The following is an 18,364-nucleotide window of genomic DNA, read 5'->3' as shown; positions in this document are numbered from 1 at the left end:
AAACGTATCACAACAATGATGTCATCAGTGAAAGTACCGTTTGTGTGTGAAAAATGCAAAAAACGTCACTTTCACTGACAATATCATCGCTGTGATATGTTTTACTGTTTTGAAATACTAATATTTGTGTTCAGCAAAGTCTCCTGAGTAAAACAGTACCCCCATGTACAGGTTTTAGGGTGTCATGGAAAGTTACAGGGTAAATACAGTGTTAGCAAATTGAATTCTCTGGACTTTTGGCCTGGGTTGTCAGGCAGGTCCCTTAAATCAATAAAATTAAATATGTAAAAATATTACATAAATATGCTCGTAGAATTTAAATATATATACATGTTTATATATTTTAAGTCTACGTGTATATTTATGAAATTATTTATGTAATTATGTATATGGATATATATATATATATATATAATCATATTATTTTTATTTTTTTATTTAAATATACATAGATATATATATATATATATATAATTTCATTCTAAGTATATTGATATATATATATATATATTTATATTTATATTAACATCAAAATACAGTTAGAATAAAATTAAATATATATATATTTTTTACATTTTTTTAAAAAAAAAGTTATGTTTATTTTTATTTATATATATATTACACTTAGTATGGTATATACATTACACTTAGTATGACATTATATATAATTATGGACGCCTATTGCAGCCATGTGATCGCTCTTTTAGAGTGATCACATGGCCCGCGAGGGTCTAATTTGCAGAGGGGGGACATTCTGGGTTGTCAGGAAGTACCTCCAGATCAGGAGCAACACTGATCGCTGGCGGGGGAACATCTGCGATCGGGTAAGTAATATATTTGCCGCGGACGTCCAGGGTCTTTAAGGACCGTTTTTGACGGATGTACCTAGTACGTCAGCAGCCCTTAAAGAGGTAAACTCTTGGTCCGTCACCGCCACCTGTTACTGCTCAGGCCAATGCTTCTTCGTCAGCACAAGTAGCACAAGGGGGATGAGCTGCTGGGGATTCTCTGTTAACATTAAAACATTAAACACAGTTTAACGCTGAATGGAAGCGCAACACTAGGGTACTCCAGACACTATAACCACAAGATGAAGCTGTTAAAAAAATTTCACTGGCATGTTTCATGTCATGATGAGACTTAGTGTAAATATTTTTGAAGACGGGAAAAGGAATGGGTGCAATTTAGGTAAGAACCTCTGGAAAGTATGTTTCCATAATATTTGCAAAATGTTCCGAATTGCACACAGAATTATCACAGACTGAAGATAATTCAAATGATTTGGTCTGTTCAGTGTTATGGTGACACTCAAGATTCATGTTATTTTTATATTGCAAGGAATTAAAAAAGTGGATTTTTTTGTTTTTAAATATGAAAAAATAGCAAACTCGCTATTAAACATTTTCTGCAAAAATAGCCAAATTGGTTATATAAATCAGCCATGTTTTTAGTTTAGCTATAGTGGTCTATATTTAGAAATGAGCTTTGAATTCCCAACAACTCATGGTTTAGTCAATCATGCTGTAAGGTTTTTAGTAACATAACAGTGAATTTTGGCAAATTGGAAACTTTTCAGTTTGTCAAAATGCACTATTTAGTTAATAAACCTTACACCTTGTTGGCTAAAACATGAATTACTAGTTTGAAAATTGAAGCCAAAACAAATCAGATGGAAAAATGGTTCAATTAGTTAAAGTGCCGCTAGAATTTGCAATTCATTTTTAATTACAATATTTTATGTGAACAAACCATACAAGACAAGACAAATATGCAGACAGCTTAGGTAACTGAAGAGAGGAATGTGCTTTAAATAGGGCTGGTTGGCAAACCCACAGGACTAGACAGGATGCAGGTATAGGAAATCAGTGAGAGGACAATGATGGGGTGAGGTAATAGCTGTGTGAGAATTTAATATGCCACATGTGGATTTGGAAGTCCCTGTAGCTGGATCGGCAAGACTTGGAACTTCCTGGAATCTTTTGCAGTCACAGTTTCTCAAACAACCTGAAAAAAAATTTACTAATGGAATACGTCAGCTGTATTTGAGGGAATGTTTGGGCTAAATGATCGTAGATTTGCACAGGATTCCTTCATTAAAATGACACGGGGTATTTTAAGCCAAAACTGTCAAAATGGAATAAAAATCAAAAAAAGGTATTAAGGAGTTGTACAACTTTTGAAATTTGGTGATTACAGCATACATTTTGTAATTTCCTTACTAATTCCTAATCATTTCCAGCATGCCCAAATTTCACAACTACTTATAAAAAAAAAAAAGGGTCACGTTATGTGTCTTAAGCTCTCCAGCCTTGATCAGCAGTGGCATGCTATGAGTGCGGGACTAACCTGTCCCATGCTCACGGCCTATTATTGCCATCCAAGGTTGGACAGCTTTGGATGCTAATATGGAAATAAATAAATATTCTGCATTACCGATATACTCCAGAGGTACTGGCTTTGTATGCTGAGAAGAACTTCAGTTTTTTTCAGACCACTTGAAATCAGTTACATAGAAAATGGGGGTAAATAGCACCTAAAGACATAAAGCACCATAATCACTGCAGTGATACTCTGTTGTTATGCTGCTTAAATTATCCCTTTTATGGTGTATTGCTATTCTTTAATCATCAATTAATTTGTACTGTTCATTTAATTGATTTGTACTGTTCATTTAATTAATTTGTACTGTTCATGCTTAGATTCATGCATTGGAGACAGGCTATTGTATTTTTTTAAAGGGACACTAAAGGCATCCACACCACTTTATCTCAATGAAGTGGTCTGGGTGCCAAAACCCTCATTTTAACCCTGCAACTGAAAATATTGCTGTACTGCATAAACAACAATATTTACAGTGCAGGGTTAAAATGAGCCACTAGATGCACTTCTACCAAAATAGCTGTGTGAAACTCGTCTATTTTAATCAGATGGTTTCATCGAGAGCGTCTGATTGGCACAGCATAGAGCTTTGCTGCGCATGTGCACGAATCCTCCATTGCTTTCCTATGTGAAAGCACTGGATTGTGTGGGATCATCTACACTGTTGATCTCAGCCAAAGAGGCAAAGCTTTTCCATGGAGACCGGTCTGACGAGCTCTGAAATTAATCCTTCCAAACCTCACACAGCAGGAGAGAACACTAGGATAGATTAAAGCTTAGGAATACATGGTTTTATTGCTAATGCTGTAGTGTTTCTTTAAATAAACTAGTGATTCTTGCCACCTTGGCGAGAAGTATTGTTTAATTTTCTGGCAGACTGAATACAAAATATCTTAAGTGCTGTAATGCTGGCTTGTTAAAATCTAGTAATTGTTTTTGGATAGCACTGTGAAGTATTTGACAAACCGGGATCTAATTAATATCAATGATTCTCAGATAAACATTGTGTTAATATTAATATTTTAGTGTTCATCTCCTATGAACTCAGAACAGTAGTAGTTTCCATTAGCAAGGAAGTAGGTTATTTGTATCAATTTCTGCTCCCAGCTTCTTGGAGCCTGAGGCAAGAAATTGCTCAAGTAGTGTGTTTAAAGGATCACTATACCGTTAGGAATACAAACCTGTATTCCTAACTCTATAGTGTCCCTCAGCAGTTAACCATTTTTTATTTTACCTGATTCCAGTGCCAATGGAATCCATCTCCTCCTCCTCTAACGTCAGCAAGATGGGGGAACCTAATGCTCAGTGAGTGCCGCAAACTCATTAGGCCTTCCACCTGGTAAAGCATTAACGCAATGCTTTCCTATGGGAATTTTGTCCTCATGCAAAGCATGAGGATGTCCAGGGTCATTTCACAGAGTTAAACTTCTTGAAAAGCTAGGAAGCTCCTCTAGTGGCGGTCTTGGAGACAGCCAGTAGAGGCCGTCTTAACCTTGCAATGTAAACTATCCCGTTTCTCTAGTTAGAGTTAAGGTAACAGGGGCACTTCACCCAGACCGCTTCAATGAGGTGATGTGGTCTGGGCGCCTACAGTGTCCCTTTAAACATAGCTTCCCATATCAAACTGTCTCTTCTCCATTCTATAGTGCGAGTGATGGGGTGAATGCCCACTTGACCAATCCCAAACTCCAGGAAGCAAACAGATGATGTTTGCGAAGCCCGAGGTTTCAATTTTAGAAAAAGTGAGATTGCACATGCACTCACGGATCACCTTGTGAAAGTCCAGTCAGTATGTACTCAACAGAATGTCCTTTAAGAAAATGGGGTACAACTGTAAACACTGTGATGCTGGGATCATTGAGAAATCTTACATTGTTTCTCTAATTTTATCAGAACTAGAGGAATTGAGTTTCCTTGATCTGGATAAGTTTGGTGCTGACCGAATGCAAATACAATTTTATCGCACTGTATTGACTGAATACAAATTGCCCTCCTTTTTAGAGGTTTGCTTATACCTTGATTGTTTTTTATGCTTTTATTTACTTAGCACCTTCAATGATCGTCCAATGTGCAGGATCTGTCATGAAGGAAATACCCAAGAGGATCTCCTTTCTCCATGCGAATGTACGGGAACTCTAGGGACAATACACCGGAGCTGCCTGGAGCACTGGCTGTCATCCTCCAATACCAGCTACTGTGAACTCTGTCATTTTAGGTTTTCTGTGGAACGAAAGCCTAGACCATTAGTAGAGGTCAGTCAAAATGCTCACAAGTGGGCCTTTATACTGTATAATATATATTATTAATATTATTATTATTGACTTCTTATGGAGTACCAGCAGATTCCTCAGTACTGTACAATATATCATGGTTATAAATTGACATAACATAAAGTTTAATATAACATATACATAACTACATAGTGGTACAGAAAGATAGAGGTCTGCTGTTGTGAGCTTACCTTACAATCTATCTTGAGGTTTAGTTAAGGGAAACAGAAGACAAACAGAGGCATGAAAGAGTAAATCAGATTATATGCAGCAATTCATGGTAAAGTGTATGTGTGTGTGTGTGTGTGGTGGGGGACAGAAACAAAGGTCCTATCTACTAATGCCCTGTTTCCACTGAGTGGTATGGCTCGGGTCGATACGGTCTGGAACGCTATTTTTAGTGTTAACATTATTAGTGGCCCATACAACCGAACCAAACCGCACCATTCCTGGGGCCCCTTCAGATGTAGATCCATAGGAAATGGTACGGTACGGTTAGGGCAGAGCTACTGGCGTCACACTATACAATCCATTGATTGGCACATAGGAAATCGTCAATGCTCACGACAAATGACACGCTAGGCATTTGGTCTAAACCCTGTATGCCCCCTGGCGGTTCAACTTGCATTTGAAACGCTCACCTGAATAGGCTGGACCATTCTAACCCTTCCGAACAGTACTGACCCGAACCATAACGTCAGTGGAAACGAGGCAATAAGTGGCCAAAGTAGCTTATTGTGGTTTGTGGTGTGTGTAGTGGGGCTAGATATCACTGCTGCTCTTGGGTTTAGTTTGGCTAGGTAATACTGTTGCTATTGGATGTAGTTGGGCTAGTGAAAAGCGTTGCTATTAGATGTAGTTGGGCTAGGTAGCACTTTTGCCGTTGGATGTAGTTGGGCTATGTAACAGTGTTGCTATTGGATGTAGTTGGGCTATGTAACAGTGTTGCTATTGGATGTAGTTGGGCTATGTAACAGTGTTGCTATTGGATGTAGTTGGGCTATGTAACAGTGTTGCTATTGGATGTAGTTGGGCTAGGTAACAGTGTTGCTATTGGATGTAGTTGGGCTAGGTAACAGTGTTGCTATTGGATGTAGTTGGGCTGGGTAACAGTGTTGCTATTGGATGTAGTTGGGCTAGGTAACAGTGTTGCTATTGGATGTAGTTGGGCTAGGTAACTGTTGCTATTGGATGTAGTTGGGCTATGTAACAGTGTTGCTATTGGATGTAGTTGGGCTAGGTAAGTGTTGCTATTGGATGTAGTTGGGCTAGGTAACAGTGTTGCTATTGGATGTAGTTGGGCTAGGTAACAGTGTTGCTATTGGATGTAGTTGGGCTATGTAACAGTGTTGCTATTGGATGTAGTTGGGCTATGTAACAGTGTTGCTATTGGATGTAGTTGGGCTATGTAACAGTGTTGCTATTGGATGTAGTTGGGCTAGGTAACAGTGTTGCTATTGGATGTAGTTGGGCTAGGTAACAGTGTTGCTATTGGATGTAGTTGGGCTAGGTAACAGTGTTGCTATTGGATGTAGTTGGACTAGGTAACACGTTTGCCGTTGGATGTAGTTGGGCTATGTAACAGTGTTGCTATTGGATGTAGTTGGGCTAGGTAACAGTGTTGCTATTGGATGTAGTTGGACTAGGTAACACGTTTGCCGTTGGATGTAGTTGGGCTATGTAACAGTGTTGCTATTGGATGTAGTTGGGCTGGGTAACAGTGTTGCTATTGGATGTAGTTGGGCTAGGTAACAGTGTTGCTATTGGATGTAGTTGGGCTATGTAACAGTGTTGCTATTGGATGTAGTTGGGCTGGGTAACAGTGTTGCTATTGGATGTAGTTGGGCTAGGTAACAGTGTTGCTATTGGATGTAGTTGGGCTAGGTAACAGTGTTGCTATTGGATGTAGTTGGGCTATGTAACAGTGTTGCTATTGGATGTAGTTGGGCTATGTAACAGTGTTGCTATTGGATGTAGTTGGGCTATGTAACAGTGTTGCTATTGGATGTAGTTGGGCTGGGTAACAGTGTTGCTATTGGATGTAGTTGGGCTATGTAACAGTGTTGCTATTGGATGTAGTTGGGCTATGTAACAGTGTTGCTATTGGATGTAGTTGGGCTGGGTAACAGTGTTGCTATTGGATGTAGTTGGGCTAGGTAACAGTGTTGCTATTGGATGTAGTTGGGCTAGGTAACAGTGTTGCTATTGGATGTAGTTGGGCTAGGTAACAGTGTTGCTATTGGATGTAGTTGGGCTAGGTAACAGTGTTGCTATTGGATGTAGTTGGGCTATGTAACAGTGTTGCTATTGGATGTAGTTGGGCTATGTAACAGTGTTGCTATTGGATGTAGTTGGGCTGGGTAACAGTGTTGCTATTGGATGTAGTTGGGCTGGGTAACAGTGTTGTTATTGGATGTAGTGGGGCTGGGTAACACTTTTGCTATTGGATTAGTTGGCGCAGGGAAATACAGTTTCTATTGGCTGTCCCAATATGTTTTTAACAATAAGCTAGAAGTAATAGATGTGAATAACCTGTGGCAACCAATGCATGAGGTATCAGTTAATGTTATCGGTTTATTTTTTTGTTGCCAATTCTGTTTATGAAAGTGTAATAAGCTTAATTTAGAAGTATATATTTTTTTTCTTTTATCCAATGAGTTAGTCTGAGAAAATAAAAGCCAAAACAATTTTTTTTTTTTAATTCAATTCTAACACCCACTGAAATAACACTTTATTTTTCCTTTTTGTTATTTTCTCAACTGACTGATATTTTTATGCATTGATTTCTTGTTCCACTGTGAGCTGCGGATAAGAAACCAAAATTAGAATGTATAGTCTTTGATAGTTCTTCAGAAGCAGACTAATTGTATAGATTAACGTTAACACTGGATAAATCACATCATTATAAAAGCTCACCTATCACCTACTGCCTGATGACATTTCATACAGTTATGTCCTTATTTTTTGCTTGTACAAAGGTAAAATAAAAGTTGGTGGGTGATCTTTTGCACATAAAATGTGCTGGGAAAGAATATATTATCTCATTGTTGGTTCGGGCATTTTAAATTAGGCATTGATTAAAAGAAAGAAATAGAAATATGATGACAGTATTTAAACCACCATGGCCTTGCATTTTATGCGATTTTTTGCTTGCAAAGGTTAAAATGTTTATAGGTGCTTAAAACTACCAGTGTGTCTTATAATTAAATGTTCTTTCCATATATTTCCTCAATTCTGCTGACCTACATAATAATTAGTGTGGATGCCTAATGAAAACCATTTAAACAATACATTCTCAACAAAAGTTCATAGACCTAAATTCAGAGTTAAACCCTGAACGGTTTAACCCCTAAATTGCCTCCAGCGCTAATCTCCACTCCTCCCCTGGCAGCTTCCGGCTTCTGTATTTTGAGGTTCAGGAAGCGCGGAGTGTCGCTGGGCTGGGGCACCGCTGATTGATTGAGAGTGGTCAGCTGATGGTATCAGCCAATCAATGACTCTTTCACTAAACCGACTTGCAAAGAAATGTTTTCATTGTCGGGTTAAAACACCTCTAGTGGCGGTCTTCCTGACCAGGCAGTTTGGAAGAAGCTGTGTAGGTGTTGGATTGCATTTTAGTAGAGGGTTATTTTAACTTATTTATTTTTTTTTTGAAAAATGGGGATGGCCATAAAATACAAACAGCCCAACAAAGCTCATAATGAAAACTTGCATCCCCTCCCTAATGTTCCTTTTAAGGAAGAAATGTGTCTATTGATCTTGGCCATATGTAAACATTGACATTTCTCAGAAACGGCAATGTTTTAAATTGTGTGAGAAAAGGGACCGCATCTGTACACCAAAACTACGATATTAAGATGCATTGGAAAATGTTTGGATATATTTACGTGCTTTCATGAGACCAAAAGCTTGTTTCTATAATTATATATTATACAGATCTATTGATGCTCATGGTCGTCAAATGGCAGATATATTAAATGTTTAAAGATGTCCATCTTTCTTAACGTTACAATGATGAAAAACTCACTACACTTATACTCATACAGCCCAGCCCTCACAGGATTGTTCTAAAGCTGTAGTGCATTTTAAGGTTACTTATTATTGGAAATGAACTAGCCAGACGTTATGCTGTTTAACCATTGTCATTCAAAATTAGATCAGGTAGAAATGTCCTTTGCCTGGCTAGGAATCATGGGAAATGTACTTCATAAGAGAAGAATTGTGCAAGGCTAGCTATTATTGCCTCCTGCTAGTAAAACATTCAGTCTCTTATCTGCTACATTGAATATCTTATCTTTGCAAAATGCAACAGTGGCTCACATAATTTGTAAATAAAATATCACCATGCTGCCGCGATGAAAGCGTGTCATAAAATGCTTAAAATGCTTGGTTCCCCCCTGGAGAATTATTATTTATACATTTTTTCCCCCATACGACTTTTTTTGTTTGGATTTCCTGCATCAGCTAAATGCTAAGATGGGAATAGAAGTACTGAACGATTTCTGCAGCATGCTAAAGCCTTGTTATGCTTGTCAGTTTAATCTAGTCAGCCTCTATTCCCGTTCTGCCTAATCTATGAAGGAAGACATGAGAAATTCACAGGGCATTTGTAATCTCGAACTTGAAATTCCCTTCTGTTCATGTAGTTAAATGATAATACTTTAAAATAAGGATCACAATCTCAGCGTATAATTTATAACTTTTAATGCAGGTTAAACCTAACTCGACATGAAACAATTGAAATATCCATCATCTCGTTTTAGCCAGATATATAGCTTTCAGAGATTTAGATTAAAGATATACTGCTGCAAAAATGACAGGGACGCCTCTTTGGAAGAATTCCCTGAGTCCAAGACAATAGTGCAGACGCAGAACCCTGCGACAGATTTCGCACTAGTCCAGCTGTAAATGTCTGATTGCATCTGTTGAAATATAATAAGATCCAATATGGTTAGATGATCAGTTAGGTCATTTAACAGGTAGTCTCACTAGATCCAGAAATGCTGCCTGGTTTGAGCATCCTGTAGATTGATTCTAGCTATAGGTATAATAACCTATAGTTTCATTTGTTGAATGCCAGAACATGAATATTTTCCAAACTACAGTTGCTTTGTGAAAGCTTTCTGCTGACTTTCTAATTAGAATGACATTTTCTTTTATTCTAGAAATATTCAAATATGATGGATCTCACAAAAACAAAGTGTGTGTAATGCATACAGATCAGAGTTCATCGAATGGTTTAAAAGTGGCACGGTCACCATGGAAACCAGTGGAATGTTTTGTTGTTTGCTCCACTTGAAGAATTTTGCCCAAAACTGATCTTATACATAAGCCCCTTGTGCATGAATACTATTTCATTACAAAAAAAATTACATTTGAGGGGCATATCTAAGAATTAATAAAAAAAATCAGACTTTTTTTTATAATGTAATATATTCCAATATAACTGCCAAGAACATCAGCAATGAAATACAATTCCATCTCTTAAAAAGCAGATGAGCTATTTTCGTGTGAATATGACACATTAACACAATAGAATATATCATTCTGAAACGCCTCTGTATTGCTTCAGTCACTAAAATATCCTTCTATTTAGGATTATTACTTTCTGTATCATCACTGTTTTTGTAATGCCATTGTAATGACAAATGGTGGTTCCAGCTTCTGCTACTGAGATGAATTAATAACGTTTTCTTATAGGTACATCTTTATGTTGCATTGTTCTCTGGTAAATGTGCCTTATTTAATGTACTAAAAGAAATGAAAGCACTGACATAATACATAACCATGAAAATGTCCTTCACAAGGTAGAATTGTTGCTAATTGCTAATTTTAAGGAAATAAAGCTCAATGTTTCAACTCCTTTTCCAGCTCAGCGAGTTTGACCTTAACTTTTTCACAGTTACTGGACTGTGGGGAAAAAAAATGTGGTTCATATGAATCAATTCACCTGAATTTTTTTGTTGTTGTTGTTGTTGTTGCTTGGTCAAACCGAATTTCGTCCATGGGCATATAGATTTGGATTAATTTATTCAATGCGATTTTTTTGGGGAAAAAAGTATTTAGACCATTTGCCAGCATGCAGCTCTAACAGCCAGAGGGGAGTTACATAAAAAAAAAAAAAAAAAGCTGCTCACTGTAATGAAATCAAGCACAGTTACAACCCACGGTCGGCATGGCTAAAACATTTTTTACAAACATTCCATTGTCCCACCCCTAACCATGGGCGTCATGTAGTAAAACATTTTTTTAACAAACATACCAGTGTCCCCCCCTACTATGGATAGTTTGTGGGACAGTGTAAAAACCAATGTGGAGTGGACATTCTTTTGTCCATTCCCAAAGGTTAGGGCCATTCCCCCCTTATGTTCACAATGCTTCTTCATGAGAAACATTTGACTTGATTCGGATCATCAACTTAATGATCTCACATTAGTATCGTGCTGCAGTGATGAGTTGATGCTAAATTACTTGTAAGTTTAATGGCTTTGTTAAAGTTAGTTTTTTAACTCTGTTAATTGGAGTTTTCCTTTAACATTTGAATTTAAGGAACAAAAAAGTCTGAGTAATAAGGGTAATATGTTGATACCCAGCTGACACATTTACAACCAAGCAATTTCACTTGGAAAATAAAAGCTGTTTTCTTATAGACTATTCTTTCTATGGACCTATTTATCAAGTACATCAACAGTCTTCTAAATCCCATCTCGTGCATGTGAAAATACTTTTTATTCAAGGACTTCTCTGGTCAATACGGCTATAAAACAAGGTTTTACTTTGCAGTATACTTTTTTTTTTCTTCATACACACATATATATATATATTATTTATTTGATTACTATCTGGCTAAACAATGCAAAATTCAAAGGTATAACAAACAAAAATTCATTGTGCACTCTGGAATGCCCGCTTCGTCTGCAGTAATTTAAAATCAACAACCATACTTGACTTTTTCATCTCAAACTCACTCACACTGCTTGCACTTACAGAGACCTGGCTGTCCCCCTCTGACTACAATTCTCTCACACTCCCAGACTCAACTGTAAAGGAGGCGGCGTAGGCATCCTTCTCTCCCCTCAATGTACCTTTCAACCAATCATAACTCCCCCTGCCCTATGCTTTTCTTCTTTTGAAGTTCACACTGTCCGCCTATTTAAACCCACTCCTTTAAGAATTGCTATCATCTACCGCCCCCCGGTTATCCTAGACTATTCATTGAGCACTTTTCTTCCTGGCTTCCCCACTTCCTCTCATCTAGCACTCCTTCCCTTGTACTTGGGGATTTCAATATTCCAATCAATAACCCCAATTGCACTGATGCCTCTCGTCTGCTCTCTGTAACCTCCTCTTTTGGCCTTACGCAATGGTCCAATTTAGCAACCCATACAGCAGGAAACACTCTTGACCAACCTCTGTACTGCCTCTAATCTCTCCAATATTCCTTTTCCTCTATCTGACCACCATCTGCTGACTTTTGACATTGGCATACCTAAGACCCAATTGACACCACCATCTGAACATCACTCTCACAGAAACCTCCAATGTCTTGACCTAGAGCATTTCTCCACTAATCTCCAAACTCTCCTTTTCCCTATCTCAAACCTCACCTGTCCTAGTTCTGAAACCTCCTTCTACAATTCCACCCTCTCCTCTCAACTAGACATCATGGCACCTTGTACATTTAAACGCCGCAGGCCCCCCCCAACAACAACCCTGGCACACCAAGCTCACCTCCTTGAAAGAATTGTGTATGCGAGATTGACAGACTTCCTCGAGTCCAACTCTCTGCTAGACCCGCTTCAGTCTGGTTTCCGCGCTAAGCACTCTGTTGAAACGGCACTGACCAAAGTATCCAATGATCTACTCGCTGCAAAATCTTGTGGTCGCTACTCTATCCTAATTCTCCTAGACCTGTCTGCGGCTTTTGACACTGTTGATCATCAACAGCTTCTTCTCATCCTCAGCAATATCGGTCTACAAGATATTGCTCTCTCCTGGTGCTCCTCCTACCTCTCCCAGCGCTCTTTCAGTGTTTCTTTCTCTGGCTCTGCTTCTTCTCCCCAACTCCTCTCTGTTGGTGTCCCCCAAGGTTCAGTCCTTGGTCCCCTACTATTCTCCATCTATTCTGCCTCCCTTGGTCAACTCATTAGCTCCTTTGGCTTCCCATATCAATTCTATGCAGATGACACGCAAATCTACCTGTCCTCTCCTGATCTCTCCCTGTCCCTCTTGACTAGTGTCTCTGACTGCCTCTCTGCTGTTTCTAACTGGATGGCTGCCCGCTTCCTTAACCCCTTAAGGACCAAACTTCTGGAATAAAAGGGAATCATGACATGTCACACATGTCATGGGTCCTTAAGGGGTTAAACTAGACTTGACCAAAACTGAAATTCTGGTCTTTCCTGTTACTCCTGTGTCTGTCTCCCTCCAAGTCAATGGTGCTACCATCAGCTCCACCACGCAGGCTCGCTGCCTAGGTGTTCTCTTTGACTCCGACCTCTCCTTCAAGCCTCATGTTCAATCTATCGCCAAATCCTGTCATTTCCATCTCAAAAACATTGCGCGCATCCGCCCCTACTTAACGCCAGATGCGACTAAGGTGTTGGTCCATTCCACTGTCCTTTCTCGCCTTGACTACTGTAATCCGCTTCTCAGTGGTCTTACGTGCTCCCAACTTGCAACGTTACAGTCCATAATGAATGCGGCAGCGAGGCTCATCTTCCTGTCCGCCCGCACCTCCCATGCCTCACCCTTCTGTCAGTCCCTACATTGGCTTCCTATAAAATATAGAGCTCAATTTAAAATTCTGGTTCTTGCTTTCAAATCTCTACATAATGCTGCTCCCACCTATCTATCCTCCCTTATACACAAGTATGTCCCGTCTAGGCCCTTACGATCTGCTGAAGACTTACGTCTATCTTCTGTCCATACTCCCACCTCTGATGCTCGCCTTCAAGATTTCTCGAGGGCTGCACCGTTCCCTCCTCCGTTAGATGCTCACCCAGTCTCCACTCCTTCAAAAAATCGTTAAAAACCCACTTCTTCATAAAAGCGTATCAATTAAACTGTTAATAGCTCCCAACTGATTCCTCTTCTGCAACTGTCACTAGTCTAATACTATCCTTACCTTTCTGTGTCATTTTACCCCACTGCTGGACTTTGTCAGTTGCCTAGCACTGATTGAATGCATCGGGCTACTATGTTCAAGTTCAAGATTCAAAGCTGTCATACTGAAAATAGCCAGTAGATGGCAGCAACATTCCACTCTGTTTTAGCTTCAGAGGGAAACCTTTGAGATTAGGATTAGATTAGGGATTAAGATTACTTTTAGAAGAAATATTAGGTTTAGTATTCTGTTTATTATTAGGTTTAATTTAAGACCAAATTAATTCATTAGATGTGTGTCTTTGTCTCTGTATTAGAATTAATTTTAGGAATGGGATTGGGGGTTCAGATTAGAGTTTGGATTAGGATTAGGACCAGCAAGGGAATTCCTCTGCTGACATCAGTAGAGGGAATCATTTAACACTATTTATAGGGTTAATATTATGTTTAAAATTAGGGTTAGGCATAGAATTGGGGTATGGGTAGGGATTATAGGGACACTATAGTCACCAGAACAACTACAACTTGATGTAGTTGTTCTGGTGAGTATAGTCAGTCCCTGCAGGCATTTTAATGTAAACTCTGCCTTTTTAGATAAAAGGCAGTGTTTGCATTTCTCCCTAGGGACACCTTCAGGGGAAGTTACTCAGACGTCCACTAGATGTGCTTCTGGGGTCAGTGCTGCACAACGTGGAGCACTGATGTTAAGTGTCTCCACGCTCTGCATGGAGACGCTGAGCATTCATCATAGAGATGCATTGATTACCATAGGAAAGCATTTGATTGGCTGAGATTGTCAATTCTGATGACCTCAGCCAAGGAGGCGTAGCAGGGGCAGAGCCAGCGCCGGTGGACCCATGCGGTGCTGGAATAAAGGTGAGTTTTCTACTTATTTAATTTGGGCAAGGGGGGCCGGTCACCTAAATAGAGTTTTAAACACGATCGGACTAGAAATACACATTTGTATTCCCTACCCTATAGTGTTCTTTTTAATTTACATTTAGTATTAGATTAAGATTTAGGGTTAGAGTTGGATTAGGATTTGGTTTGGAATTAAGGTTTAGTTTAGGATTAAAGCGGAACTGTCACTGTCTGAGGAGTTGGCATACAGTCATTTGCAAAGACCTGCATGGTGACATCACCACAGAGGGTCTAAGGGTCTGGGCGGCAGTCTACTTACCTGAACCTGTCCCTAGCGGATGCCACCATGCTTTTCCTGCGTGTTCCCTTCTTCTCCTGGTGCTACATGTGCGAGTGTACAGCATTGAGGTCTATGGAGGATCCCACAACAGAGTCAATTCCAGAACCATCTTTGCTACTGGAGGTGTAACTCTAACTTCAGCAGTGCCATTAATCAGCCTAGAACAATATTCCAGGCTGCCGATTAAGATTTAGGTGCAAAATTTGCATTTGACGAAGGTACACACAGCATGCTGGTATTAGACAGTGGAGGAAGATTGGGCTACGGGAGAATGGTTTAATGGTTTTCACGTTTGTGAGGCGGATTACCACAGCAAGGGTTACTATAACCAAAACCAATGTTTTATGAAAACACTGTTTTATAGCAAAAGGCTACTCTTACCAAAAATGTACAGTTCAGTGGAATGGAGGCTGCATGTGTTGCAAGCCATATAATGTCATATATCACATTATTTAAATATTGAAATATTTACTCAGATGCAGCGGCATACATAACGTGGTAGCAGGGGGCGCAGCTGCGAGTGGGCCCATCACTCCAGGGCGCGACCGGGCCTCTGTGATGATGTCAGACATAGCTGGGAGGAAGTAACTCCCTGGTCACTCCTCCCAGCTATCAGAGCCAGTGCGGGAGAAAGGAGGAGGGAGTCAGAGTGGGAACTCTGACTCCCATCTGGCTTGGCCCCCACTGAACCCCAGGGAAAGTCAAAAAAGGTAGGAAACAGGAAACATTTTTTATATGTATGTGTCTCTGTATGTATGTGTGTCGGTGTCTTTGTATGTATGTATGTGTGTGTGTCTCTGTGTGTCTGTTTCTCTGTATGTGTGTGTGTGTGTGTCTCTGTATGTGTGTGTGTCTGTGTTTCTGTATGTATGTGTGTGTGGCTCTGTATGTGTGTGTGCCTTTGTCTCTGTATGTGTGTGTGTCTTTGTCTCTGTATGTGTGTATGTATGTGTCTCTATGTATGTGTGTTTGTCTGTGTCTGTATGTATGTGTGTATGTATGTGTGTGTCTGTATGTATGTGTGCGTGTGTGTCTGTATGTATGTGTCTGTCAGGGGGGTGTCTGTCTGTGTGTGTGTCTGTATGTATGTGTCGGGGGGGCACGGATTGGGGGAGAGAGGGGAGGAGAGGGGGGAGGTAAAGGGGGGGAGACCACTGATCAGTTTCACACCGGGGCCCCATGGATTGTGTGTACGCCACTGCTCAGATGTTTAGGCCACCTAATGGTAAGTAATAGGCTTTCAAATATAATGGCCATGTGTTTTGCAGAACATCACACATTTCCACATTATTTCAAAAAAATATAAACTAGGAATAACATATCTATTTTATGTATTTTTTTTTAAAGTCACACATTATAATCTCAAGGAAGAAACACTTCAAAGGAATGTATTGAAACCAATCAAATTCTAGAGGAGCTGTGACCAGTTTCGGAACTCAAGCTGTTGTTACGATGTATAAATAATCAGCTGTTGAACAGCTGTAAATCGGTGTACTAGTTCAGAATATACTGGCAGAGCATCGTGGGAATTGTTCACAATAGTTGGAATAGCAAAGGGTATCCATTACTCCTCTAGATTGTCAAGGAGTAAAAAAAATCTAAGGAAAGAAAAAAAATCCAGAAGATGATATATTCTGAGAACAGTTTGAGAAACCTATGTTTTCCTTCTCTATGATGAGCCAGCATTGTCACCATCCTAAAATAATCACTGACCTCACACTGGTTGGATGTATGGGCTTGCAAACCATTAAAAACCTCAGGAGAGCAAGGACAACACCTTTTTTTTTTCTATACGATTTCCAAAGAAATGTGACTCTTCGGACCGTCAGTATCCCTGATCATGCAAATCTATAACCTCCTAATTGCAGTCAGATTCACGGTCCCTGGAGTACATTATTTAATGTTATATTATATATCAAATGTATATACTGTGTGTGTGTGTGTGTGTGTGTTTGTGTGTTATATAAGTGGATTGCAGATGAAGATAGCTCGAGCAATGTTGCTATACAGTATTAAATTTCACTGCAGTATTTCAGTGGCTTGCTGTGTCCTAGAAGTACTATAGATTAGACAGGTACATTACCTTGGCTGTATCTTTGATCTAAAAGCTATTGCAATACAATGCATTCATTTATTTATTTCTTCCTAGAAAGAGGCTGAAAGCTTATATATAAATGTTATGGTTTTTCTGTTCATGGATGTGATATTACCTTGGGACATTATATTTAACCATTGGGTGTTAAATGCATCTTTCCACTGTTACACAGAATTAAACACTTTCTGAAATTAATTGAAAATGTTATTATTTTGCAAGCCCTGAAGAACCTTCTTATATAATATGTTGCTACATTTATTACCCCCAGCGTATTACAGATGTTCTGGATGGTTTTATTTTGTTTTCCTGTTGTACCTTGCCTTGACCAACATATTTCATTATGGATTATATATATTCCTGAAAATTTCCCATGTAGGATATGAGATCCATCGCCCTACATCACCGGAATACCTTTGTGCCAACATTAGGCCTAAATTGGCGCTGCCCCTATTACCTATCACTCTGCTGAGGACAGTACAGAGTGCTTTGACAGCCCCCAACTAAAATAGAGTGTATCAGTTATTCCCCCAAATGAACCAATGACACATGGCAGCATTTGAGTTAATTTGTGCTTAACATGGAACAACTGTGAAGCTCAAGTTGGTTAGGGAATAGCACATGAGCTAAGCAAGAACTGAGTGTCCACAATTTAATTTCTTCCCAAGTACCAAATCCCAAATACTCCTTAAAATAAGTGCTTGTTAAATGTGAATTTTGTTTCCCTTCAAGTTAGAACAACATTTGTATTGGCATTGTCAGTTAAAACTTCTAAGCCCTTGGCAAATTAGCTCCCTCCACCTCTGTGCACTTACACTCAACATAACGCTAAGATGAACACTTGAAATACCTATACTGGTTAGGAGTTTGGGTGTCACGTTTGATTGTATGTTAGAAATATGGCTAAATTAAAAAAATGGTCCACAAAGTTAAGAGAAGAGATCATTGCCCTTTACAAACAAGCAACAGGATGCAAAAAGATAGTGAAGGCACTGTGTGTTCCTAGAAACAACGTTAGTAACGTTCACAAGTTCACAGTTGAAGAAACGGTTGTTACACTACGTGGACAGGGTAGAAAAAAGTTATCAATTGCTGCAACCAGATTTCTGAGAAGGCAGTTTGTGAAAAAGCCTTTAGTGACTGCAAAACTTGGTGGCAACAGGCACGTTTTAGGGCGCGTTTTAAACTCAATAGATTTCTATGACAGAACTCCAAGAAGTACACTACTAGGGATGTGCATGGGCAAAAAATTTGGTTCGGTTCGGAAATTCGGGTATGTAAACAAATTTGGAAGTCCAGACACTGGGAGGTGGGAGC

The 18,364-nt window shown here is 39.4% G+C and overlaps 1 protein-coding gene across 1 annotated transcript in view; it reads left to right on the top strand.

Moving 5' to 3' along the window:
* MARCHF3 (membrane associated ring-CH-type finger 3) overlaps positions 1-18,364 on the top strand; it is a 190,611-nt gene that overhangs the window by 139,609 nt on the left and 32,638 nt on the right. The window contains exon 3 of the mRNA XM_063454146.1: positions 4,427-4,631. Coding sequence (XP_063310216.1) covers positions 4,427-4,631 — 205 coding nt within the window. The remainder of the gene's footprint in view (positions 1-4,426; positions 4,632-18,364) is intronic.

The sequence above is a fragment of the Pelobates fuscus genome, chromosome 5, assembly GCF_036172605.1.
Source record: "Pelobates fuscus isolate aPelFus1 chromosome 5, aPelFus1.pri, whole genome shotgun sequence".
NCBI classification, from domain to species: domain Eukaryota; kingdom Metazoa; phylum Chordata; class Amphibia; order Anura; family Pelobatidae; genus Pelobates; species Pelobates fuscus.
The sequence above is the reverse complement of the archived record's forward strand: the minus strand, read 5'-3'. Positions and strand labels throughout refer to the sequence as shown.